Source organism: Chlorocebus sabaeus, chromosome 5, assembly GCF_047675955.1.
Source record: "Chlorocebus sabaeus isolate Y175 chromosome 5, mChlSab1.0.hap1, whole genome shotgun sequence".
Taxonomy (NCBI): Eukaryota; Metazoa; Chordata; class Mammalia; order Primates; family Cercopithecidae; genus Chlorocebus; species Chlorocebus sabaeus.
The window spans coordinates 46348436-46375155 of record NC_132908.1 but is presented as its reverse complement, the minus strand read 5'-3'; the positions used below and the strand labels follow the sequence as shown (position 1 = coordinate 46375155).

The 26720-nt window shown below is 51.0% G+C and overlaps 1 protein-coding gene across 6 annotated transcripts in view; it reads left to right on the top strand.

Annotated features, from left to right (window-relative positions):
• Positions 1-26720, top strand: part of ZNF423 (zinc finger protein 423) — a 369045-nt gene that overhangs the window by 326532 nt on the left and 15793 nt on the right. For all 6 annotated transcript variants that reach the window (XM_038008513.2, XM_073015355.1, XM_073015356.1 and 3 more), the window contains 2 exons: positions 4848-4979; positions 6608-6723. In XM_038008513.2, the coding sequence (XP_037864441.2) occupies positions 4848-4979; positions 6608-6723 (248 nt within the window). The remainder of the gene's footprint in view (positions 1-4847; positions 4980-6607; positions 6724-26720) is intronic.

Sequence of the window (26720 nt, the reverse complement as noted above, 5' to 3'; positions counted from 1 at the left end):
GCAGGTGAGTGGTGGAACTGGGGCTCAAACCCAAGTGTTTCCGGCTCTAGCTTTTGTGTCCTTCGTTGCCACGTCCTGGATGTAGGTGGCTAGTCATGCCCTTGTCAACACCAGGCGTAAGTCATTGGTCCTCTCCTAGACAGGTGTGTGCATTAATGATGCCACTCTGGGGTCAGCTTTCCCGAGGGGGGTTCCTGCTAAGAGAGGGGGTAGGCAGGGACCATCCGTTGTGGCTGGAGCAGGTCACGCTCAGTGCGCCAGAGCCCGAGAACAATGCTCCGTCCACACCCCGCTGCAGCCGCCGCTTCTCCCTCCCAGGCAGCAAATTATGGCCTCCGAACGTGTGCCCAGGCCTGCCTTTGACATCAGTGGGGCCTACCTGAGCTTCACCTTCAGGATTCTGATAATCAGTTCTCTCTCCTCCCGGCTTCCCCCAAGACCCGTATGGAAATAAGTATGTGTCTGCCAGGAATCAAATGCTTTTGGAGACAAAAGTCGGTACCAGGGACATTACAGGGAGCTATCATCTCGGCACGATGCTCTTCCACAAAGCCCTCTGCTCCTCTTTTGGGCTGACACAGTTTCAGCCTGAAAGGTTCCAGCAGGCTGACTTGGTTTTAAGCAAAAGCACATCCTATTATTTTTTTGAGAAATGAAGTGTAAAATTAACGCTTATTATTCCTGAGCAGAGGAGGGAGAAAGGAGAGACAGGGACTTTGGGATTTTCGTGCTTGGCGGGTTGTTTGTTTGGCAGTTTGGGTTTTTATTTATTTTTATTTTTTTTAAATCATAATAAATCAATAGATTTCCCTGTGCCAGCCTCGACTTATAGGGAACAGGAGGCAAGATCTGAATTTCAGCAGGTGAAATCTGCATTTCACTTTACAAATGAGCGGGGCTGCATAATTCACTTGAGTTGTGTGGGTCTCTCTTATGGATGCCTGTCATGTGCTATAAAGAAAAAAAAAAAAAAAGGCACCGAAAAGGAAGGGAAGCGATCGTGCGTCTTAACTCACAAAATCCTCCAGTCCCCACGCCGGGGCGGAGGGGCCTGCGGGCTCCCAGACAGCTTTGTCATTCTGCTCCAAGGTGTCGGCCGAGCACCATGCGATCTTATATAATTCAGGAAAGTGATTCTCGGAGGGTGCCGCTATCGGCGGACCCTGCATCTTGGGATGGAACGAGAGGTTGTCAGCGCCTGCGGGGTGAGAGTGCTGGTGCTAGCAAATTCTATCAATATCCATGGGCTGGCTCACATTGGGTCACCAGCACGCAAAGGAGTGTTTGTCACACTAACTAGGGCAGCCCCTCCCCGCCCTCTCCGCCTCCCCAGCCCTCCCCCTGTTTTCCTGGATGGTTTCATAGGCAGAGGTACACGTAATGGACACCCAAGGGAGTACCTCGAACCCCTCCAGTGGGGAGAAGGCCTCGTCTTCAGAAAGATTTGCAAATCAAAAGGTCTTGCCTTGAGTGGGAGCGAGTCCCAGCTCTGCGGGAACCCCTCAGGCTTTATTCCACCCCCTCCCTTCACTTTCACTTTTTGCTTGTTTTATTTCTCCTCCCCTCTTTCCCCAGGTTTGACTCTCTTAAAACACTTGGGGGAGAGAGAGGAAAGGGTCCCGAGACACACAGTGGTCTGTTGGGCTCTTGATCTAATTAGCCTGGAACCTTACTTTGACACTGGTTTGGGGCTGTGATCTGCTTAAATGGTAGCCGTTCGGGCCCCGCACGGCTTGCAGCTCCGGGGCTGCCTGACTGTGCACATATTTATGAACGTGGGCGCTGGGTGTAGCTGCAGTTATGAATCAGGGGGGACCGGCTGATGAATTGCTCGGCACTCGGAGAATGGAAAGTGACTGTCAGACATGATTTCTCTGATTTATAAGTTGCAGGAGGCTTCTTTGTCCTCTCGGTGTTTGTGTATCAGATGGGCATGCCGCCATTCACAGCCAAGTGGCTAAAGACCCCCGCTCGGCAGAGAGCAGTAAATCCTCTTTGCCATCTCAGCCCCCAGAGCCCCCAGCTGGGCAGGGAGAGAGGGCCCAGCCTGGGGGTGTCTCTCCTCTGTGAGTATGTCCAAGCCCCTCCCTCAGGTGAGCCCAGGAGGGGCCTGATGCTTTTCAAGCCACAGGAGGAGAAAACATCATCCATGCCCATTGCCTAATTGCCAGGGTCAGAAAAACTCACATGGTTACATGAATCAAGGGTCATTGTGCCCGGTGAGGGGGTAGTCGTGTGTGCGTATGTGCGTGTGTGTGTGTGTGTGTGTGTGTGTGCTCATGAACTGGAATAGCCAGGGCAGGTTGCCTGGAGGTGGTGTACGGTGGCTGGGTACAAGGCAGGGAAGGCTGCCTGGAGGTGGTGTACGGTGGCGGGGTACGAGGCAGGGAAGGCTGCCTGGAGGTGGTGTACGGTGGCGGGGTACAAGTCAGGGAAGGCTGCCTGGAGGTGGTGTACGGCGGCGGGGTACAAGTCAGGGAAGGCTGCCTGGAGGTGGTGTACAGTGGCGGGGGTACATGCATATAGGAATGGTTTTGTATCCTCTTCTGCACCACCCCCATCTGGCTGTGTTACTTGGGTAAATGGTCTAATTCTCTGAACCCATTTCTTCTTCCCAGAAGTGCAGTTTTCCAAGCAAGCTGGCTTATTTCTGAGATTGAAATATGTTATAAACTATTCTTACAGAAAACTCTGCACAGTTGTCAACTTCACATACCCCCTCCCTCCTTAATGTCCAAGGGGTGTCCTCATTCTAATAAGGTCACATTTAAGGATGGAGTCTCTTTCATTCCTTGATCCTACACCCTGTGCCAGGCACTGGGCAATGTTGTTTGTGTAGGGGGCAGGGGATGCATTGGAGGGTCTTTCGAGGCAGCCCCCCACACTGGAGGCCATCTCTAATTATGATGAAAGTCTCCCCAAGGGAGGCGGAGGACGTGCAAGGGGCCTGCAGGGTGAGCGTGCTGAGCCTGCCCTGTGTCCCAAAACTTGTCAATGAATTCCTGTTCCGCCAGTATAAATGGAAGATCTGCTTGAGTCTCTGTCGGGTGTATGTGGCCTAATTGCCAGGGCTCCAGGGGCATGACAAACACCCGGTAGATTCCAGCCAGTGGGCTATGTGGGGCAGGCCCACCTGTGTGTGCACGTGTGTGTGTGTGCCTCTGCAGTGGGGTGCCCGGGGGTGTGGGGGATGGCTCGGCCGGGGGGAATGCCTGCTGTCTCTGCCAGCCCCTGCCAGGGCCTGGGGACCCAGGGACTCGCCAGAAGCCTCAGCCCATCTGTGTTCATGTCTTGCCACCGGCAGAACCCCTCTGCTACCTAATTCTTGCCTTTAAGGGCAAATCAGAGCACCTGGCGCCTTCAGTGAGGCTGGTTCCCTGGGGGAGCCCAAAGGGGAACCCGTGTCCTTGGTTGTCCCAGATAATACTCTCACCAACACTGACATGCCAGGCAGTAAACATTTATTGAGCACTTGCTGTGTGCCAGGGTCTGTTCCAGACCCCTGTGCATGTATTAGCTCATTTAATTCTCATAGTAACTATAAGAGAAAAGCTGTGATGGAGTGTTTCAGACAGGGGAAACTGAGGTACAGAGAGGTTGTGTGACTTGCCTAAGATCACCCAGTAAGGGGCAGGGCCGGATTCCAACTCCAGGTGATGTGAGGCTCAAACCAGGGGATTCCCCATCCCCACCACTGACCCCTGGGCCTCTCTGTCCTCTTGCAGCCCGTGAGGCAGGGAGGACAGGTTGTCCCCATCTTACTGCACATGAGCTGGTGCCCACAGCATGCTGTGTGGGGCTGAGGAGCCAGGATTTGAACCTGGTGCTGCTCGATTGTGGGCGAGGACACCAGGGCTCTGAGCCTCCTCAACGCTGGCAAGGCTGGTGCTCAGGCGCTGTGTGTCCTCTGGCGCCTTTGGGTGAAGGTTTGGCGTCTCAGCGGCTCCCAGGTGGGGTGATGGAGGAGCTGTGTTCTGATCTGAAGCAGGATGGCAAGTTTGCCCATTGTCCATCATCCACTGCATAGACCATTTGTTTAAAAGAAAAGCAGATAAAAGAAAAGCAGATAAAAAGAGCGTTTGGTGCAATATCTTCTGTGCTGCCCATCACTTTCGAAGTAAAATTCCAAAGTGCTCCAGGGGCTGACAAGACCCTTCTTGTGCATCCCTGTGGCCTCTCAGACCTCACTCCTGGCCCTCTGAGCTCAGGCACTCTGTTCCCATGCTGGGCTTTAAGCCCGCCCAGCACAGCGTGGACCCACCTCAGGGCCCTGCCCCCACCCCTCTCCTAGAGTGCTCTCACCATGTATTCACATCACTTCCTGACACTGCATTATGTGCTGATGATTTTGTTTATCATCTGTCTACCCCACCACCAGAATGGGGGCAGAAACATGATTTGTTTAGTTGCCTAAAGAATCCTTAGAGCAAAGTTCCTGGCACGTAGTACATGCTCAATAAATATTTGATTGGAATTTTAAAAAATCCTGGTTGGACCACCTTCTCCGTCTGGTACCTCAAGCTGGGTGCCTCTGCACAGTGACCTAGTCTTGGGACTAACGCTGTTGACCATGGCCTGCACACCTGGCTGCTTGATCAGCAGGAGAAATCATAGCAAATGGCACCTCCAAGGGCCAGATGTTTGGAGCCGGTCCTCTGGGGTCTGTAAGCCTCTAGGGGTGAGGCCATGTGGAGCCAGGATGAGTCTTGGTGTCTGCGGTCCCCTCACCAAGCCTGGTGCTGGGGATTGGAGGGGGATTAGCCCTGGGGTCTATGGGAGGCCTTGTGGGCACCTGTCTGGGGGACATGGCATCCTGGTCACTGACTGGTCACGGGTTTTCCTTTCAGAGGAAGGCATCAACCACGAGTGTAAGCTGTGCAACCAGATGTTCGACTCCCCGGCCAAGCTCCTCTGTCACCTCATTGAGCACAGCTTCGAGGGCATGGGCGGCACCTTCAAATGCCCTGTGTGTTTCACAGGTAAGGTACCCAGCGTGTGCCCCTCGGGGGAGAGAAATGGACGCAGGAGCCCTGCCCTGTTGTTGCGGGATCCCAGCGTGTGCTCTTCCTCTTTCTTTAGCAGACCTATTATAGTCCAGGACTCCATGGGGGATACCCTGAGGGATTAACAGGCCCTTTGCCCCACGTCCCTCAGTTCAGAGCTGACACAAGCCTTCCTTCAGTGCTCTCTGGCCTCTCCTCATCAACAGGCTTGTTGGCACCCTCTCCTCGCCCTCTGCACACAGCGGCTAGAAGCCCTTTGTCCAACCCAGCCTCAACCCTCTGCTGCAGTTTTCCCCTCCCAGGCCCTGTGTTTGTCTCCCTGAGCCTTGAGCTCTATTCAGCACTGCTGGGGCTCCCAGCTTCACATACTCCTGGTTCTCCCTCTTCCCTGGCCTACCTGGCTCCCATCCGTGCTCCAGGATGCAGGGGTCAAGGGCAGCTCTGCCGGCCAAGTCCCCAGCCCCCGGACTGGCTGCCGGCCCAGGCGAATGGCTGTCCCAGCCCGAGGCAAGTCTCAGGGGCTCTGCCGGCCCCCTCCTGCTGCCCAGATGGCAGCCGGTGTGCGTGGGAGAGCCTGGCCTTCCCTGCCTCCCCCGACATCTGCTGTCTGCCACGGCAGGAAGCCCACCCTGGGGAGGATGCCTGGCGGGAGGGTATCTCTGAAGTGCTCACCTCCCAGACACACAGCTGCTCTGGGCCGCCTCCTGTGTGCGCCCAGGGCCGGGGCCACCTCGGGACTCCTGCCACCGGGAAGCCGGGGCTAGACCTGCTCCATGCCAGGCCCAGGGGTATCCAATCTGGGGCAAATCCCCCAAACACACACCCCTGGGGCTCCCAAGAGTCCCTGAGCACCCTGATGCCTTCTTCCCCCTCATCTCAGGAGCCCCCACCCATCTGTCACTGTCACACTCTGAGGCTGGCACTGAGGGGCCCCAGCTGCCCGTCTGCCGACCCAGGACACAGGGGCCTCTGTGTGGGGGCCCAAGGATGCTGACAACAATAAAAATAGGAATTTGTGTTGGTTGAGCAACTTCTTGTACAAGACCCTGTGCTGAGCTTATTTAATTCAAGTCTAGGCTCTGCCACTTGCTAGTAGTGGGACCTTGGACAAGCCATTTAACATTCCTGGCACTTCAGTTTTCTCTTGTATAAAATGGGGATAATAGCACCTGTCCTACAGGCCTGGGAGAGGTTCAAGGAGCTCGACCCTGTAGGTGTCTGGCTGTTGATGACGGGGATGAGGAGGACAGCATTCATTTGCCTGTGGCAGGCCATCTTTTAAGCACTTTATCAGTATTAACCCATTTGATCCTCCCAGCCACCAGCCAGGGACATACTATAATCTTCATTTTTTGAGTGAGGAAATGGAGCCCAGAGAGGTTAAGTGACTTACCCAAGGTTGCACAGCCACTAAGTACCAGAGCTCAGCTTATCTAACTCGAGCCTCCTCTAGTAGGTGCTAAGAATGCTCCCAGTAGCCCACTCTTTGGCTGACTGTGCCTACACCTCAGTGATCCCTGCCTGCGAGTGTTGTCAGGGGCAGCTGCCGCAAGAGGCTGGGCTGGTGTCCTGAGCTTGGCCCTGATGGCCGTGTCTGTGTCTAGTCTTTGTCCAGGCCAACAAGTTGCAGCAGCACATCTTTGCCGTGCACGGGCAGGAGGACAAGATCTACGACTGCTCGCAGTGCCCTCAGAAGTTCTTCTTCCAGACTGAGCTGCAGGTGGGTGCCCACATCCGCTGTGCCACGCCGCCTGATGGTCCTCGGTTCCCCTGTCAGCACCGAGGGTCTCAGGGTTAAGGCAAGATGGTGGCGTCTTATGCTGGCAGGTCTGCAATCAGGGACTGACCTCCTGGCTGGCAGGCGTGGAGTGTCAGCCCCCTGGCCTCTGCCGGCCCAGCGTTCTCAAAAGAACCAACTGCCACCAGCTAAGCCCAGCGCAGGAGTCAGAAGCTTGCATTTGAGGTGTTTCGTGGCAAGTCCTGTCTGCTCTTGGGGATTCCATTTCCCTGCCTCTATTGTCAAATGATATTTGACTGAGTTTGGTTCTGTGGCTAGTAGCTCATGATGTCTTTGTGGCTGGGTCCTGGGGCTGTGTGGGGACAGAAATTAGGTATGGGTCTTTGGAGCCTCCAGCTTTGCCCAGAAAAGCCAGAAAAGTAAGAGTAGTAGTGCCCAATTGCCCCAAATTGGAGGCAGTCACCAGAGGTCCTGAGACCACTGTGGCCCTCAGGCAAGGGACAGGGGCCTCAGCCAACTTCCTCGCATCCTCATCCCCAGCCTTCAGTAGCTGAGAGGACCTTGGGAAAGGAAGCTGCTGCGACGGTCCTCCCAGGCGTTCCCAGCTGCCTCCCTTGGAATCCCATGGGGCCCCTTCTCACCTGTTACTGGTTTTTCCAAGGAGCAAGATCTGTGCCCAAGTGAAACTGCTTTCTCTCCCACTGGATTTTGCAAAAAATTCTTGTAACACTGGAGAGATCACATGCCCACCAGAAATACAGCACACACACAGAGAAAAATCTCATATTCACTGTACCTGGGCTGTAGCATCACACACGCAAAGGGAAGGTGCATACACACAGTTCCTATCACAGTGCCTATGCCCAGAGATGTCACTTACAAAGAGTAACACAGCACCCACACTGAGGAATACCACACACATGCAGCACAACACTGTACCCCCTAAAGAAGGACCACACTCGTGTCCACAGATAGATCACACGTACACGCAGACGGACATGCCGAAATGTCACGTACCAAGAATGGGCCCGTCGGGAAGGATACAGGTAGGTTAGGCTGCAATAACAAACGTCCTCTTGGTCTCTCTGTCCTCAACAAAAGGTTTATTTGTTGCCCATGACATATCCAAGCAGGTGATGGGGAAGGGACTCTGTTCATGATACTATTCAGTGACCTGGGCCCACGGAGGGTCCATGTGTGTCCCCGTTTCCGTAGTCACTGAGGCAGGGAGAAGAGGGAGATGGTGACTTCTGCACCAGCTCTTCAAGTTTCCCCTCAGAAATGATGCCTGCCACCTTCTCTCACATTGTATTGACTAGAGTGATCCCCGCGGGCATGCCCAACCTCCAAGTGGGTGAAGCAGGGAATTCTACCCTCTGCCTGGAAGGAGAAGGGAGCCCTAAGGACTCACACACACCAGTTTGGCCCCCCAGGACAGACCCCCCCACACCCAGCAGCACCCCCCTCACCCCCATGCCACTGCCGCACCTGCATGCAGCAGTCTCCAAGCCACCCAGGTTACAAGGCTGGGGCCACTCACCCTGTGCAGAGTCACTTGAATGACCACAGTGGTGCCCCCGTCTCTGGGGTTAGAGGGGCACAGCTGTGGCCTGTTGTAGGGGGCCCTCTTCTTACTGTGCTGCGGCCCACCCACACTGCCAGGCCTGGGCCTGCCTGTCTGCACAGCTGTTGGTGGCTGTTGCCTGGAGGACACGCAAACAGGCCCTTGGAGGATGTGGGGGCCAGCGGGATTCACCATTCGATGGTCAAGTCCTGTTTCCATAGGCTGGCCCCATGCCAGGGCTGGGCAGGCTGAGCTCAGGGCTGGCCCCGAGGAGCATCCAGCTGGTGTGGCGGAAAGCCTGTTTCTTTTCATGCTTAGGGTGCTCATAAATATGTGTATTGTACATGAGGCCTTTATCCCATTGTCACAGTGTGGGACAGAGTTATGAAACCAATTATACAGACCCGGCCCAGAGAGGGGGTTCCACTTCCAAAAGGCCACCACTGAGCTAGTGAACGTGACCATGCCACTGCTGTCTCCCCATTGATCCACTAACTGAGCCGATGTCTCTGTGCTTAGGATGTGTGGGGTGTTGGTGCCATCCAGGAAGCCTCCCTGCTCGTGTGCTGGATGTGCACCCTCTCCCAAGTGCAGTCCCTGCAGCCGCCTTATCCTACCTGCCTTACCTGCATGGCTCAGCTATCAAAATAGGCCTGGGTCCCCTGAGAGAGGAAGCTTCCTATAGTCCAACAGGTCAGGCCTCTTTTAAACCCATTAGTGCATATAAACTACGATTTATTTACACTTCGGACTCGCTCAGCTCCTGCCTGGCTCCCCTGTATTGTCCCAAATGCCAAGAGGTCTCTTCTCTGTTGGCCTTAAGATTATTCCCAGAGAAGGTTTCCCATCCTGACGTTTTTGAGCTTCATCAGTGTCACCAGGCTGGGCGCCTAGCTCATAAGCGCAGAGGTGGTGGGAAGCTGCTGCTTTCAATCTGGATCTCGCTTCGATCCCACCTATCTCGAGCTGTGGGCCACACTTCACCTGAGAATGGTTCATGTCAGCTGGTGGTTTCCTGGGTCATCCCATTAACCTTTAAGTCAGATCCTCAAATACTGAGAAACCGCTAAATTACAGCCTTAACGAGTCACTATTTTCTGCAATTAATGATTTTAATTATAGACCGTTTAAATATGGAAGTGTTGTGGCAATGCCAAATCTATGCAAATAATAGCTCTCGTTAAGTAACTTGAATAGCAATTTTCTGGTTTTTGAGAGGAGGGTTTTTCAGGCATTGGAGTGTTCGTTGTCCCTACACAGAAGCTGGAGCTGGAAAGCCCTGGTTGGGTGGAACAGGCAAGTGTGCTGTTTCTTGGAACGATCTGAGGGTTTGGGTGGGGTAGTGGGAGGCAAGGCCAGCTAGAGTTCTACCCTTGCTGGTTTCTTGTGGCCATGTTTAGTTTGAGGTCATGCACGGAAATTCTGGGAACCTGGTATTTGCAGGCACAAGGGACTATGGGCTGAGAGGGCTTGAGAGGATTCTAGGCTTAGGATTGAGCTCACTGCAGGACTAGGAAGTGCTGCTGCAGGAATAGAAGTATAGGAGGTAGAATTAAATCACGACAGGCTTGGTCTCTGTCAACATTGACATGTCTCCCTCCAAACGTAGTGTTTTCTTAGGACGCTTTAACAGGAGCACGGTTGCCAGTATGAGGGAGGTGTGAGTCCTCTTTGATTCCAAGTTCGGAGGGCTCTGCCCAAAAGACTGAGATTAATTTAAAGGAGTTTGGACAAACTGTTGCAAATTTACAATAGAATGATTAGGAACATGAGAGGGAACTAGCTTTCCTATTCATTTGTTTGAAGCAAGTATGTGGAGGTCCCATAATGTGCCAGGCCCTATTTCTAGCACTTGAGAGAACAGTGGCGAAAAGATGAAGAAATATTCATGGGGTCCCTATTCTAGGAGATTGATGAGCACTTTCCAGTAAGAGCCAATGACATGAAAAAAATAAAACCAGATAATGGGCTAGAGCATGCTGGGGGATTGAAGTTCGACATTCCTTGGTAAGTGTGGTCAGGGAAGGCCTCCCTGAGGAGGTGGCATGCAAGCTGAGGCCCAATGACATGAAGGCAGGATTGTGTGGAAGAGAGCTGTGAGTGCAAAGGCCCTGTGGCCATTGGCTGCCAGGGCTAGGATGACAGAAGGCAGAGTGCGGTTGAAGCACAGTGAATTGGGGCAGAGGCAGTGGAGCCCAGATCATGGCAAGGTTTTCAGGACAGTGAAGGACTTTGGATTTTATCTCTATCGTGATGGGAAACCAAGCAGAGGGCAGATATTATCTGATTTACACCCTGAATCAAACTATAAGAAGTTTGCTTTTGAAAGATGTGGTTAAGAGAATGAAAAGTCACAGATTGGGCAAAAATATTTGCAAATCACATATCGAATAAAGCACTTGTATCCAGACTATATAAAGAACTCTCAAAACTCCATAATGAGAGGGGACACGGAACAACCAAAAAAAGAGTAAAAATCTTCTGGCCGATGTCTCACCAAAGAAAATGAACATCATTAGTCATTAGGGAAGGGCAAGTGAAAACCATAGCCTGACGCCACCCACATAAACGAAAAACTTACAATGCTGAGAGCTGGTGAGGATGGGATCGGAACTCTCACACATTACCGGTGGCAGTGCGAGATGGTACGGCCATGTGATAAAATATTTGTCAGTTTCTTATGAACGTTCATTTACCATAAGACCCAGTAATCCCACTCTTAGTGTTTACCCAAGAAAAAGGAAAATTTACACTCACACCAATACCTCTACATGAATGATGATAGCAGCTTTGTCATGGCTCCAAACCAGAGGCCCCCTCAATGTCCCTTATTTGGAGGTTGGGTAACAGATGGGGTCATATGTTACATTCATACAGGTCATGTGTACATTCTCAGCAGTAAAAGACAACTGCAGATACATATAACAATGTGAATGAATCTTGTTTTTTGTTGTTGTTGTTTTTGTTTTTTTTTAAGTGACAGGGTCTGGCCCTGTCACCTAGGCTGGAGTGCAGGAGTGTGATCATGGCTCACTGCAGCCTCAACCTCCAGGGCTCATGTCATCCTTTCACCTCAGCTTCCTGAGTAGCTGGGACTGTAGGTACACACCACCACACCCAGCTAATTTTTTAACTTTAACTTTTATTTTTAGAGATGGGGTCTCACGATATTGCCCAGGCTGGTCTCAAACTCCTGGGCTCAAGCAATCCTCCCGCCTTGACTTCCCAGAGTGTTGGAATTACAGGCGTGAGCCACTGTCCCTGGCCCCATGGATAAATCTCAAATGCCACATGACAAAAGCCAAACTCAAAAGGTTCCATGCTGTATGATTTTATTGACATGACATTCTGGAAAAAGGCAAAAATATATCACAATAGAAAACAGACCAGTAGTTGTCAGTGGCTGCAGGTCAGAGTTGGGGGGAAGAAACAGGGAAATAGGGGAGACTTTTTTTTTTTTTTTTTTGCAATGGAACATCTGAGTTTTGTGTACCTGATGTGAAAGCTGCTGATATAGAATACGGCAGTAATACGACTAGATATTGCTTTATAGGAGTGTGCAGAGATAGGGATAGACAGTGTGCACAGTTATTTGGAAAATTTTCTAAGTCTGCTAGTGTTCTGTGTACAGAAAAAGTGAATTTTCTAAATGACAAATTTGGAAACTGTGGTTCTCATTGTCATTTTTATGATATTCTTTGTGGAAAGATCGTTTGTCACCGGACACATTCAGAACCAGTACCAGTGACAGACTTTGATATACAATATAGTTACCTTGGGGGTCATGTGTGTTTGCCTGCACATGCAAGAAATGGTTCAAAACAATGGGGGATCTATGCAGAAGCTATAACTGCATGTGGTCAACACAGGGTATGTAGATTCTGAGGATGCAAATGTCTTAGTGACATAAATATAACAAGATATAACACAAATTGCGGAGAGAATGGGGCTTGCAAGGAACTTTTCCATTGTCAGTGTGATCCTAGTTACGCTCCTCCAGATTGTGAGCCGGCGATATCATCACCAGGAGGAAGTGTCGATGATGGATTTTGGCTTATGGTAGAAAACAGTGTACCCTTGTTTCCAAAACGACGTGCTGCTCCTAAAAACAATGGTCTTTTCCTCAGCTTCTACATTTTTTTTCCCTTTGCTCATTTTAATTGCTATTGTTAGTCTTAAATGGAATAAAATGAAGAGATTTTGGAGCAAAGTGGGAACAGTAAGCAGCAGATCTATCTCAGAAGACAGCAGTAGTAACAACAACCAGTCACAGAGTTAAAGTAGCCCAAGTGATAACATCGAAGCCACAGGGTGGAGAAAGGATATTACCAAGAAACTCACCATTAACTGGCCTGATCTAACAATGAAAAAAACAAAGTTTTCTCTCATTTTGTTATAGCTTAAAGCTTTCAATCTCACAAAACAAAATAAATCCTATGACCGAAAGCATGAAAAAAAGAAAGAAATAGGGGAGACTAAGGCTGGTCCATATACCTGTACCCCCACCCACATATACACTTGCCCACGCTCACTCCACACCCTGAAAACCCAGGCAGTAGGGGATCCAGTCTGACCTTGAGGAGTCTGTCCTGTGTCTGTTTAACCAGGAGAAGACTTGGATGGGTTGCAGAAGAAATGCAGGGACAGTTGTCTTCGAGCATTTTAAGAACTCTGGGTCCTGGAGGGGTTCTCACTGCTTCAGGTGGTCCCAAGAATTTTGGCAGTGGGCACCAACTCAGAACAGGGGTTTTGGTCTTCGATAGTCATGGCTCAGGCATCACTCTCTGGAGTTGGCTCAAGTTAGAAGGGAAATTAAGCTGTAGGGACATGGATGGATTTTGGATGCCAAGGGCAGGAAGCAGTGTTGGGTTTTTGGCAGCCCTGTTCCCAGAGCCAAGTGTCACTTAAATAAGGCAGCAACGCTCTGTCTTCTCTAAGACTGCCTGGTCCCTGCCTTCTGCCTCTTTCTGGCTTTTATTGTTCTCTCTACAGCCTGACTTTCTGGACTCCTCTGCACAAGGAGGAAGGTGGTCAAAGTTCCACAGCTCCTGTCAATTCTGCTAAGACAGACACCCTAGGTAGCTCAACAGAGAGGATTTAGTGTGAGGATTGGTGACATGGGTAGCCAGAAGGAACACCCAGGAAACCCCAGAGATAGTGACAGTGGTGGCAGCCAGCCCTCAGGCAACAGGTGGTAGATCCCTGGAAAGGGGAATCTGGTAGGTGAGCCTGGGTCAGCTGTCCACCCTGCTCCAGTGAGCTGTGGCCGGGGGTAGAGCCATGCGATATAAACCAGCAAGTTCAGGGAAGGAGTGTATGACCTGGATGGACACTGTGCGTTTGCAGTATGTGGGAAAACTGTCTAGAAATGGAAAGTGCTGAGGTCCCTGTTGGTAGAAGTGCACACACAATGCATGGTGTCTGAAATGCTGCCAAGAGTGAAGCAGGGAGTGGCCGGGTCTTTGTGAGGGCAGCTCCGTATTTAAAACCTTGCTCTGTCATGCACCAGCTGTAAGCCTCAGTTTCCTTATCTGTAAGGCAGGGATGTGAGTAGTTCCTACTTAAGAGTTCAGCTGCAAAAGGCCCTAGGCACAGTGGCTGGCACACAGAGCACATAGCAAACGCTGCCTGTTATTACTGACATTGACGTCTGGGCAGTTTGAGGATCAGATGGCTTTGGGGGTTCCCTCCCCTTGGAGTTTGCTCTGCGTTCATGATTTCTGGCCTGAGTTTGAACGAAGTGAGACTCCAAGTCCTTCCTTGTGTGGTATCCCACCAAGCCTCAGGGCTGTGGGCACAGGAGACCCCACACTGGGGCATGGGGAGGAGCCAGGTGCCCAGGGCAGTGAGACGGGGCATAAAGGGCATGGAATGGGGGTCAGAGGGCCGGGGCTTCGGGTCCCCCTTCCTCTACCTCTCTGAGTGCCTTTGGCCTGGGCTCTTTTCTTAGGACCCTCTATTTCTGAGCCATGTCCGGGCACTGTGAAGGGTGGTATGTAGATTTGACTGGTGGTGCAGGACAGCCTGCAAATGTCACAGCTGTTGGCCTTGCATTCCCAGCCTCAGGCCTCAGCAGATGAAGGCCTGGGGCCCTATCGGCCCCATGCCAGCGGTTAGCCAACCTGAGGGGAGGGGCAGCCTCTGCCTACCAGCCCAGCTGTCTCTGCATCCCCATGGGCACCTGTGTGCCCACAGACACTGGGCACGGATGATGCCTCCATCTCCCCATCCTAACAGCCTTGCTGCTTCCTGTTCTTCATCAGGATGCATGCATGAGGGTCATGTGCGGCTTACCAGCCATACAGGGCTGGACTTAGACAGTGGACGAGCTCCCCTGAAATTGTACAAGAGACAGCTCTCACAACCTTCACCCCTGGGCCCTAGGTCTGTGCTGTGTGCCAAGCTCTGTTCTAAGCATTTTGCATGGATTGTGTCAGCACAGCCCTATAAACAAGGTACTCTTATCCCCCTTTACAGATACAGAAACTAAGGCTCTGAGAATTTAAGTAGTTTGCCCAGGGTCATTTGCAAATGGCAGAGCCACATATAAAGCTGAATTGTCTTTGCCACCAAGGCAAACAGAAACCCTCCAAAGTTTAAATAAATTGCCATTTATATGAGCTAATAGATTTAAATGAGGCCTGCAGTGCTGAACTATAAAAAGCTTTCGTTGTCAGGGGACCCAGAAACTATTTTAGTAGTTGGGCCAAGCAGGTAGCACAAGTAGCAGTAATAGGGGATGCAAAAAAAATTGCTCCTGGGTGAGCCCAGGTGGGAACACCATGGGGCCTGTGCACACGGGGCCAGGGATGTGCACGGCCGCATTTGCCAGGCTGCAGCTCGAGGCTAGGACTGTGCAAACCCTGTTGCTTGCAAATGAGCATCAGGATGGGTTTGGCTTAGGCTGGGCTTGGGGAGAGGAAGGATTCATTGTCATCATGGAGGCAGGGACTTCCTAAGACCTCGGGCTCCTGGTGCTGCCACCTTTCTCCCCTTTGTGACTTGCTTGGTCCTATCATGGGGGTATAGAACTTGAACTAGAGAGATGTCTTTTTAGACACAGAACTTCTGGGATCTCAGAGCTGCAGGGCACTGCCTGCCAGGGCACATCAGAGTTCTCAGTGCGTGTTTGTGTGCACGCATACATGCACCTGTCCTTGATGAAGCCAGTTTTGGGGTGTTGGACCAGCGCCACGCCCTGGAATTTTGACTCCCTCATTGACAAAGCCAGGGGCTGCAGGAAGCGATTCTGTGAGCCGGGCCCGCGGTGGCAAAGCGGCCAGCCCAGCGTTGAGCGGGCGCATTTAAAGGATTAGCTCACGCTGTTTGCTTGTGTGTGCCTAATCATGCTGCTCCCAGCTAAATGATTACAATTGATTAAAAGCAGAGCTAGGTATTCTAACAAGCAACCCGGAGCCCTTCCGATGGGGTGAGCCGGGCTCTGCCAGGCTGGGTCCTGGTACCCAGCCAGAGGGAGGGCTCTCTGAGACAGGGGCGGGATCTCAGCTCCCTTGGGACCCTTCCTTCCTAGCCCTTGAGAACATTTGATTCGGCCCTTGCCCTGATTCCATTTACTGAGTACCTACTCCCGGCGCCACCTCAGGGGCCTGAGACAGAGCTGGGAACAAGGAGACAGGGTTTCTATTTTCATGGAGCTGACATGCTTTGGGAGATGCTGATGATAAGTCAGTAAATATATGAACTAGGAGATTTCAGAGTGTGAGTTCTGAAGACAATAAAACAGTGTACTGTGATGGAGAGTGGTGTGTGTATGTGCGTGTGTGTGTGCGTGCATTTGTGCCTATCTCTGTGTGTGTGTGTGTGTGTGTGTGTGTGTGTATGTGTCTTTTGGGAGGTCAGGAAAGGCTGGCATTTCAGCCGAATCCTGGAAGTTGCAGAGCCAGTGTGGGGAAGAGTTAGGGGATCCTCCAGAGAGGGAAGAGCCAGTACCAAGTATCTGAGGCCCAAGCAGATTTGGGGTATTCACGGAACAGAATAAAAGGGCAGAGGTACTAGATGGGGGCAAGCAGGACAGACGGCCACTACCTTCTGGCATCATTCTACTGGGCTGGCCTTGCATTGCCTACCCAGTGAGATCGAGACAGGGCTACCTAGATGCACGTACACCTGCCCATCCGCCTGCAGGAAGTGCCCTTTCTTTCTCTTAATGCATCAGCACAGCTCCAGCGCCTCCTCCCCTGAGAAGCCTCTCTGATTCTCCTTCCTTTGGTTTCTCCAGCCCTTAGTTTAACCCTCCTGATTCCTTTGCCAATATAGATTTTAAGTCACTATGTCTATACCAAACTCTCCACTCTGATGTGAGTTTTTGGAGAGTAAAGGCACCCTTTGCCTGTCATCCATCCATCCATCCATCCATCCATCCATCCATCCATCCATCTCTCCCTCCCTCCCTCCCCATATATGTTGACGTATTTTTTGAGCTCCTACAAAGTCAGAAAGAGAACACAAGCAGGAAAGGAGGAAAAGAAAGAGGGGGAAACCCACAGATTCCGGGAGCCCATTTTTAAAATCCCTGGTCCTTATAAGATGGGTAACCAAAGAGCCAGTTTCCTTGTCTCTTTGTACTGCTGCTGTTGGATCCAGCCAGATAATTATAACTAATAATAATTAAAAATCAAAAGTGCTCTAGGCGCATTACTTAGCATTTGACTTTGGCTGCGCTTTCTGTGAGTAGCGGCATCTTCCTCCTTCCTGCTTTAGAGATTGCCCAGTCCTTGTCAACTTGACTTCTGTTGGGAGACCAGGGCCTGGCTGGGCGTGGCCTGAAGTTGCTGGCTGACACCCATTGGTGGTTCCAGGGAGTGAGAACCTGTTGCTCACGCTGGAGTCAGTCACTTGTGAGGCCAGGAGCGTGGGGAGGGCTGAAAGTTTGGCTGACTGCTGACCCCTCGAGGTCTCCCCATCGCCATTATTCTCTTTTTTAGTTTTTTGAGACAGAGTCTCGCTCTGTCACCCAGGCTGGAGTGTGTAGTAACACGATCTCGGCTCACTGCAATCTCCGCCTCCCGAGTTCAAGTGATTCCCCCTGTTTCAGCCTCCTGAGTAGCTGGGATTACAGGTGCCCACCACCAGGCCTGGCTAATTTTGTATTTTAGTAGAGACGGGGATTTCACTATGTTGGAAAGGCTGGTCTCGAACTCCTGACCTCAAGTGATCCACTTGCCTCGGCCTCTCAAAGTACAGGGATTATAGGTGTGAGCCACTGTGCCCTGCCGCCCATCATTTCCTATTGCAGATGTTATTCTTCTCTGGGCTCAGTTTCCACATCTGTTAAATGGGGTAAGACCTGCTGCCTCGGGTTGTTGTGAAGATGGAGTTCGCGTGTGTAAAGCACTTTGTAGCACTTAGGATATAAGGATCGCTGAGGGTCATTGTGGCCCTTTTCCAATAGGATCACTTTGTGCTTCCTGCCTTTCCCACTAGGGCAGGAAACCAGAGCCCAGCACAGGCTGAATTCTATTGAATGTGACCACGTGTTGTGGCGATGCCGTGCCCATGCTGTGGAGCTCACAGTCTGGCCTCAGATGCCAGCCCTGCCACCAAGCAGCTCCATGACCGTGAGCAAGTCACTGGCCTTTTCTTGCTTTCAGGAGACCAGGGTTATTGAAGATCCCTTCTTTGTTGGGTACTGGGGGAGCTGAAGGCAGTGATGACTGAAAAGCTCCCAGCATTGGGTCTGGCTCAGAGTCAAAGGTAGGTGAGCCCCAGTCCATGTAGTCATTGCTCTGCCTATGGTCTGGAGGTGGTGGGCCTTCTGTTAATGCGTTCATTGACTCATTCAATCAATCATGTGTGGACGTGCTCAATCTAGCCCGCAAGTGTTTACTGAGCACCTGATCTGTGCCAGCTGTGCACAGGTGCTGGAGACAAACAAAGGCATAGACTAAGCCCCTCACATGTTGCAGGGAGGGGAAAGTAAGCTAATAAGGACAAACAGAATATTTCTTATGTGTTTGTGGAATATGATATGAAGTCATATGGTATAGTATATAGTATAGTATAGTGCTGCATCATATCATATCACTCATACTGTGTACTAAATACAACATAAGTGCTACACACAACAGAGCCCCACAGTTGGGCTCCCACGTGACATTAAGGGGAACCATGGAGCCTGAGCTTTGCCCTTGCTCCCTGTAAGTTACTGTGTTATGAGCACAGTTAGTCTGTGTCTCTAAGCCTTGGTTTATTTACTGTCAAGTGGGGCAAGGGTGTTCCCAACCTAATAAGGTGTGGCATCATCATCATCACTGTTGTCATTGACATGATTATTACTGCTGCCGCCACTGGGGGCAGCTGTGTCTCCTGAGGGGCCATGTGTGGCAGTTTGGGGTCTGCCTTGGGAGAAGGCTGGGGTGGACACTGACAACACTGCTTGTCCTTAGAAGGCCCAAGGCACAGGCCTGAGCCCCTCACCCCAAAGTAGTACAAATGAGACGGCATTTCCTGAGTACTTACTGGGAGCCTGACCGTAAGCCTTCATGTGGGCAGCCTCTTAGGACCTCAGGCATGAGGTCCTTGTCATAGATGGGTAAACTGAGGCTCCCCATGTACACATAGCTGCCAGTGGACAAGTGCCTGTGTTTGCAGGCTGCGGGCTGAGGCAGTGGGGTCAGAGACAACTCTCAAAGCCCTTAGAAGCCAAGGGTAGGTCTCTGGGCACAGGGGTCTCTGAGTGGGCCTCCCCTCCCAGCGAGGCAGGCGTTCCAGAGGGTGACATGGAGGCTGCATGCAGCTCCTGGGGCATGATACTGTTGCTGGTCTGGACAGCCCTGGGTGAGCAATGGCTTCTCCCTGGTCACCACAGAGGAGCAGAGAGGAGCAGGCACTGGAGGGGTAGTGTTGAAACAGAAGTCTGTGCCCAGCTGTGCTCAGATACCCTCGTGAGCCTTGAGGGTCAGCTCGCCTGAGCAGTGAAGTGTGTGGAGGCCCAGGTGGGGACTGGGGAGCCTCCCCTCAAGGCCCAGCTCCAGGCAGAGATGGCACTTGGAATCAGCCTCGGGCTGCCCGTCTGCCCATTGGAGCCTGTCATTCATGCCCTAGGGCAGGGGGCCAACCAACTTTAGAGGGCACGATGCCATCTCGACAGATGGGCACGGGGGAGCTGCCAGGAGCCTCCGGCCGGTGGCCATTGTATATGTGGCGAGCCGAGCCCCTCCCCGGCGCTGTCTCAGCCGGGACCACATGCCTTCAGTTTCTTAGTAACAGTGACAACACTGCGAGCAGTGGCGCCTCACTGGCTCCACATCCACAGAGGTTTGTACCCTGCACAGCCCTGCCCCGCATTGACTCAGACAAAGAGGGAGCCTCTCAGATGGGAAGACATGGGGCCTGGGGGCCTGAGGGGGTGACCCCAGACACAGACACAGACACTCCTGTCAGACTGCCCAGGCTCACAGCTCTGCCATCCTGGCAGCTCTGCCCACATGGGGAGCCTCAGTTTACCTATTTACGACAAGGAGACACACTCATGTGAGGTCCTAAGAAGGTACTCACGAGAATGGCTTGCTTTGAGGTCCTTAGCAGCACTCAGGAAGCACTGCCTCATTTTTACTACTTTGCAGCGAAGGGCTCAGGCCTGTGTCCTGGGCCTTCTGAGGACAAGGAGCACAGTCAACGTCCACCCACCAGAGATGAGGTTTAGGGGCCTCAGAGTTGCTTTGTCAATGTGACCTTGGGCATGTGACCTCCCTCACGGTGACTCACTGTCATCACCTGGACAGTGGGCCGCCAGTGCCATTCTTGGAGGGTTACTGTGGGGATACAGCGTCATGCTTGTGGATCATTGAGCATGGTGCCTGGTCCCCTAGGAAGGCCATATGGAGGAAGCAACATCTGGGGTGGAATTGGCAGAGCTGGCGTGTATCACTGTCCCTCTTTCACAGATGGGAGAAACAGGCTCAACAGTGAGTTTAAGCCACTCACTTGATGTCCCACAGCTGGTAAGTGGCAGAGCTGAGCCTGCAACCCTGGTGGTAAGAGGCAAGGAGGAGGTGAAGGACGGTGGTAGCACCACCACCAACCAGGCACTAAGGGAGTCCTTTTGCCTTGATTTTCCCGTTCTGAGGACAAACCTATGAAGCCAGTGCTGCTGTTATCCCCATTTCACAGATGGGGAGACTGAGGCATAGTTGGGCAGTGATGAGATTTGAACCCAGGCAGCCTGAACATGCAACCATTGTCCTAACACCAAGGGCAGGATGTTTTGTGTTGCTGAACTCCATTTGTGTCAGAACTTTCTTGAAATAGCAGCCTGTGTTCCTGACTTTTTGGGAGTGGGACTGGCTGCCTGCATGAGGAGGCTGGGGTCTGGCATGGATGGGAATATCTTAGCCCCCATCCACGAGAGACCAGGGTGCTCTGAGCGGAACCTGGATTGTACTCTTTGGTCAAGCAGGAACAATTACTAATGACATTTACAAAGAAATTAATGATGAGAAATGCAAGTTGGCATTTCAGGAGCACCCGTCAGCAGCCGTGCGCCAATACTCACAGGAGAGGCGAGGTGCTGGGGGCCGGGCATGGGGAGGAGGAGATGGCAGAAAATTAATTTCGCTGTGTCAATAATGAACATGGCTCCACTCGTTCTGCTTCTGAAGTTTAGACAGAATCAATCATGGACGGACTGGGGCTTGTCCGGGACTGCATTAAGATTCGCTGTGTAGCTGCAATATGAGCAAGGGAAAGTGATGGTTTCAGTTTGGTGTCTCCTTTAGGTGTCCCAGAGGACAGCAGGGATGGGAGTGGCAGGAAACAGTGGGAGAGAAGGAGGTAGTCATCCTAGGACTGGGCCATTTGGGCTAAAATCTTTGTGCCACCTCTTACCAGCTAGATGACTTAGCGAGTTGCTTTGCTTTTCTGAGCCTCAATTTCTTCATCAGTCAAACGGGAACAACTGGGAGAAGTAAAGATAATATATAAAGAGCGGAGAGCCCAGTTTCTGACACATCATAGGAGCTCAGTATATGGGAGCTGTTGCCGTGTTTCACAGTTATATTTTAAGATACACAACTTTCCTTCGTAGAGCCTCTCTTATGTTAAGTTGCAATACCTCATTTGTGTGCTGTAGTTTAATTGGTCATATTTTTTTGTTTGTTGTGATACATAAAGTACTGGAGCATCTTGCGCTCTTTGGGGTTCTAGGGTAAATAAAATACGGCGTTGGTGGGAAGCATGGTGGAAGGTGAGGAGCAAGATGCTGAAATTTTCTAGGGCAGGTAGGGGATAAGGAACCCTTATCCAGTGGGATAAGGAACCATGCTTGCCCCTGCCCTCCCTTCAGGAGCATCCAGAACAATCTAACCCAGTCTCTCCTCACACAGGGGAGAAGGGATGCACTAGGAAAAGTCACCGTCTTTAAAACAACGAACATTTTTATAAAACAGAGGGTGAAAACTCACAGTCCATGGCCTGGAGATTGTGGAACTTTCAGAGGGTTGCCCATATTTTATTTTCATTATTTATTTATTTATTTTAAGAAAGAGAATCTTGCTCAGGCTGTAGTGCAATGGTGTGATCATAGCTCACTGCAGCCTTGAACTCCTGGGTTCAAGCAGTCCTCCCACCTCAGCCTCCTGAGTAGCTGGGACTACAGGTGCACGCCACTACACCCAGCTAACTTTTTAATTTTTTGTAAAGATAGGGTTCACTATGCTGCCTAGGCTGGCCTAGAACTCCTGGCCTCAAGCAGTTTTACAGCCTTGACCTCCCAAAGTGCTGGGATTACAGGCATGAGCCACGTGCCTAGCTGGTTGTCTGTATTTTAAAACAGAGAGTTCCCATCATCATAAAGAGTCATATTTAGCTAGTGCTTTTTGAGTGCCTGGCATTGTTCTTAGCACTTTTAGGCATTGAAACATTTGATCCTCACAATGCCTCTAATATGAAGACAAGCAAAATGAGGCACAGAGAGGTCAACTAACCTCCCAAGGTCTCAGAGCTGGTCAGTGCTGGACCCAGGCCACCAGCCCTGGATTCTGTCCTCTTCACCACCACACTAAATGGCTGGATTTATTGATTTTTCTATAAATCAGGCCTGGCAGCCCCTGGCCAACATTTCTGTGTGACCCCCTTTGGATACTGGGATGTGCTTCCTGGTTCAACACAGCCTATACCTGGCCTTCCTTACCTGGCTTGTTACCAACTTGCACTGTGAGTTTGTAACCCCTGTTGAAACACTTCACAGTTTGCAATTATTATCTCATTGGTGCCTCTGCAACCTTCTAGGAGCTGCTAGAAATGCTCTTGATTCTCACCATTTTGCAGACTTGAATACAGTCTGGGACCTGGGCGTTAAAGTAGAATACTGGCAGGGAGAAGTGGGGCTTGTGGGAGTGGGGAATGTGTTCTACTCATTAGGGATTGAGTGTTTGAGTGGGGGAGGCAGGTGAAACTCTCTGCTTCCTGCGCAGTGACCAGTTTCCCAGCTGAGGCCACACCTGGAGGTATAGTCTAGACAGCTGCAGCCCTGACCTGTGGTGCCATCTTTGTTTCCTCATCTTTGCCTCAGAAGCTGCCGCATCAAAAATGTGGTATTGGCTAGGCATGGTGGCTCACACTTGTAATCCCAGTGCTTTGCAAGGCTGAGGCAGGAGAATTGCTTGAGGTCAAGAGTTTGAGACCAGCCTGGACAACATAATGAAACCACGTCTCTACAAAAAAAATTTGGGACCATCCATGATTTTTAGTTGACAGAGATGACAAAGCCCTGTGGTTAGTATTAGTTATGACCCTATTAAGTGTCTATATAGCATTTTACGTGTTGCAAAACCTTTTACTTATGTTATCTAACTTGAAGCTTCTAACAAGGCAATGAGGTAGATATTATTAGTCTTACTTTTCAGGTGAGTGAAGGAGTACTTAGAGAAGTGAGTGACTTGCTTAGGGTCAGAAAGACAGTAATTAGCCAAGGCAAGATTTGAACTCCAAAGCCCTTTGTCTTCTCATTGACCCATTTACTGTCCTACCCACTTATTTATTCATGCACTCCTCTTCTTCCCACCATTCATCCATTCATCTACACATTTATCCATCCACCCACCAATCCATCTACTCATCCATCGACTCACCAGTCCATCCACCCATCCATCCATCTATGCATCCATCCATTCATCCATCCTCCAGCCACCCATCCACTTGTCTATCAATCCATCTATCACCTACCCATTCATCCACCTACCCATCTCTCCACGCACCCATCCACTCACCAATCTGTCCACTGATCCTTCCACCTATCTATCCACCCACCTTTCCATCCATCCATACATCTGTTCATCACCTGCCCACCATTTCATCTATCCATCCATCCATCTATTCATTCATCTACCCATCAATCTGTCATCCACTCCTCTCCTCCACCTACCAACCTATCTATCCACCCATCCACATACTCACCAATTCATCCACTATCCATCTTCCACCCACCCATTCGTCCATCCACCCATCCATCCATTTGTCCATCATCCATCTACCATCAATTCCCCCATACCCTTCTACCCACCCATCCATCATTTATCCATCCATCCATCGTCTACCATCCATGTCCCTATCCATCCAGCTACACATTCTTTCACCATCATCACCCTCCAGTATTGAGTGTGAGCTAAGTGTCAAGAACCACACAGCTTTTAGGATGCGTTCTTCATGTGCTCTTAATTTCACACTTCACTGTTACTTATCCCTCTCCTTACTTTAAAACTGTGCGTATACCCACACACACACGAACACACACACGAACACACACACTCCTCTGGTGAGATGAGTGGGATGGAACAGACTGGGGATACAGTTAATTCTTGATTTACATCATGAAAAGCAGTGGCTTCTGCCTGGTGATGGAAGGGAGGGCACAGGGTGGACCTTTGGTCACTGTGGGGCAGGTGTCTGGGCAGTGACAATGTGCTCACTGTTTGGTTGGAAGCTGGGTATGTATGAGAGGGCAGACAGGGCATTTGGGGCCAGACCATGGCATTCTTCAGCCTCATCAGTGGGCCCAACTTCCAAAGAGTGGTCAGCCCATGGAGCCCTGCCTTTCTGAATGATGGGATCACCCTTTGCTGGGTGCCAGGTTGGACCCCCTCTCTGGACTGGCAAGGATGTACACCTACGTGTTTCCCAAGAAATGTTGCAATCATAAAGTGTCATCGGTCTCAGCTGCAGTTTTGATCACTGGTGCGTGCACACAATTCATCACAGCAAATTAGGTCCATCCTTACAAGCTTCTGCCCCACAGCCTGGGGGTCTGTTAGCAAGGGGGCCGGGCCATGTGGGGCTGGGGGCCATTCCTGGGGGGTGATGGGCCATGTTTTCTGACGAGGCCCCCTCAGAATATCCACCAGAACACTTCTTAGTCTGTAGGACTTAATTTTCTAGAAATTTTGAGGATGCAGGAAAGTTTTGCTTTTAACCAAAATGTGGAAGAAAGTAGAAATGGATACGATCAAAGTTTCCTTATATCATTTGCAAATCCTAAAAGCACTGGGTTAGTTTGGGGACCTGAACATATGTGTTCTGTATAATTAGTGACCGTGTGACCTAGATTTTCCAGTACAGTCCTGATTTCAAGTACTCCATCCCAGCTCTTGGCTGTTCGTCCTGATTTTTGGTTTGTGGAATATGGTGACTCTATGTGGATCTCAGTTGTCTCATCATATTTTGATGAATAAATATTTAAAGTGGTAAAGGCTTGCAGAGTCAGAAAAAATTTTCTCTCACTTATTTTTTTCTAACCTGGCAAAATATGTCATGTGTAGGTATGCCCTGTGCTCACCTTCCTGCCTCCCACCTGCCCTGCCAGAGCAAACCAGACACTTCCTGCAGCATTTGTAAACCATCAGGACCCCCTTGGCTGGACTGGCCTATGACTGCAGGTGAGGCCTTTCCACAGGGGAAAGAGCTCCCAGTTCCATGAGTCTCTTGAGATCTTCTGTTCTTCCACTGGCTGGCACTGGGAGCCACACTGTAGACAACAGTGGATGGCTCAGCCCGGACAGCACAGAGAAAGCCCCTCTGCTCGTGCTTAGCTGGTGGCATGTTGTCCTGGGATGCTGTGGTTCCCTCCCACCCAGCTGAGGATATCTCGGGCTGCTATGATCTGCGCACCTTCCAGCCAGGAATGTCGCTAAGTGTCTTAGCTATTGGTGCAGCAACCCTCTCTCTCACCTTCTAAGATCCTGCTCACTTTTTTTTTTTTTTTTTTTTGGTGACAGAGTCTTACTCTGTCACCCAGGCTAGAGTGCAGTGGCACGATCTCAGCTCATTGCAACCTCCCCCTTCTGGGTTCAAATGATTCTCCTGCCTCAGCTTCCCAAGTAGCTGGGGCTACAGACACACGCTGCCATGCCCAGCTACTTTTTGTTGTTTTAGTAGAGATGGGGTTTCACCATGTTGGCTAGGCTGGTCTTGAACTCGTGGCCTCAAATGATCTGTCCGGCTTGGCCTCCCAAAGTGCTGGGATTCCAGGTGTGAGCCACTGTGCCTGACCTGTTTTTCATTGTAAAAATTCACATAGCATAACATTTACCATCTTAACCATTCTAAAGTGCTGGTTCAGTGGCATTCAGCACACTGACACTGTTGTGCGATCATCACCACTGTCTACCTCCAGAACTTTTTCATCTTCCTCATCTGAAACTCTGTCCCTGTTAAACATTAACTCCCCATTTCCCCTTTTCCCAGCCCCCAGCAGCCACTGTTCCACTTTCCATCTCTATGATTTGGTTGTTCTAGACACCTCATACAAGAGAAATCATATAATAATTCATTCCACCTGGCCTAATGTCCTCAAAGGATCTCTCCCAGCTTTAAGAAAAAGGTATAACCTGCTCTGGGCATGGCCGAGGCAAGGGTTATGGGGAAGACAGTGGAGTGGGGGCAACTGTATTTCTTCTTCTTCTCCCTTGACCCTATCAGTGGAGGCTTGGCTTTGCTACAGTAGCTTGCAGGCCATCATTTCAGAAACATTCATTGAGTTTTTACCAAGTACAGGGTCTGAGATAATGGGGTACAGTGGAGAGCTGAGATGAGGTCCCTGTCTTGTTGCGCTGATGGTGTCATGAGGGGCAGTTGACCATGGTGCATCAACAACCAGGTCACTGCAAGTTGCAGGACATGCAGAGTTGACACTTCTGCAAGGTGCAGAGCGATGCTGTGACGGGAGTCTGTAGTCAGTGGACAGGAAGCCTGCTCCAGGAGGATGGCTCTGATGTGGAGAAGCCCCGGGAAAACTGGGGTGTGGGGGGTGTGCGCTATCCACCACTCTGGATAGCGGGAGTGCTGCTGGGGGGAGGAGGGGGGTACCGGGCTGCAGTATTTGGGGGCCTGGCAGAAGGTGGTGACTGAGGCTGTGGACCAGCAAGAACCAGACCATGGAGGGCCATTTGGGCTGTGGTCAGAG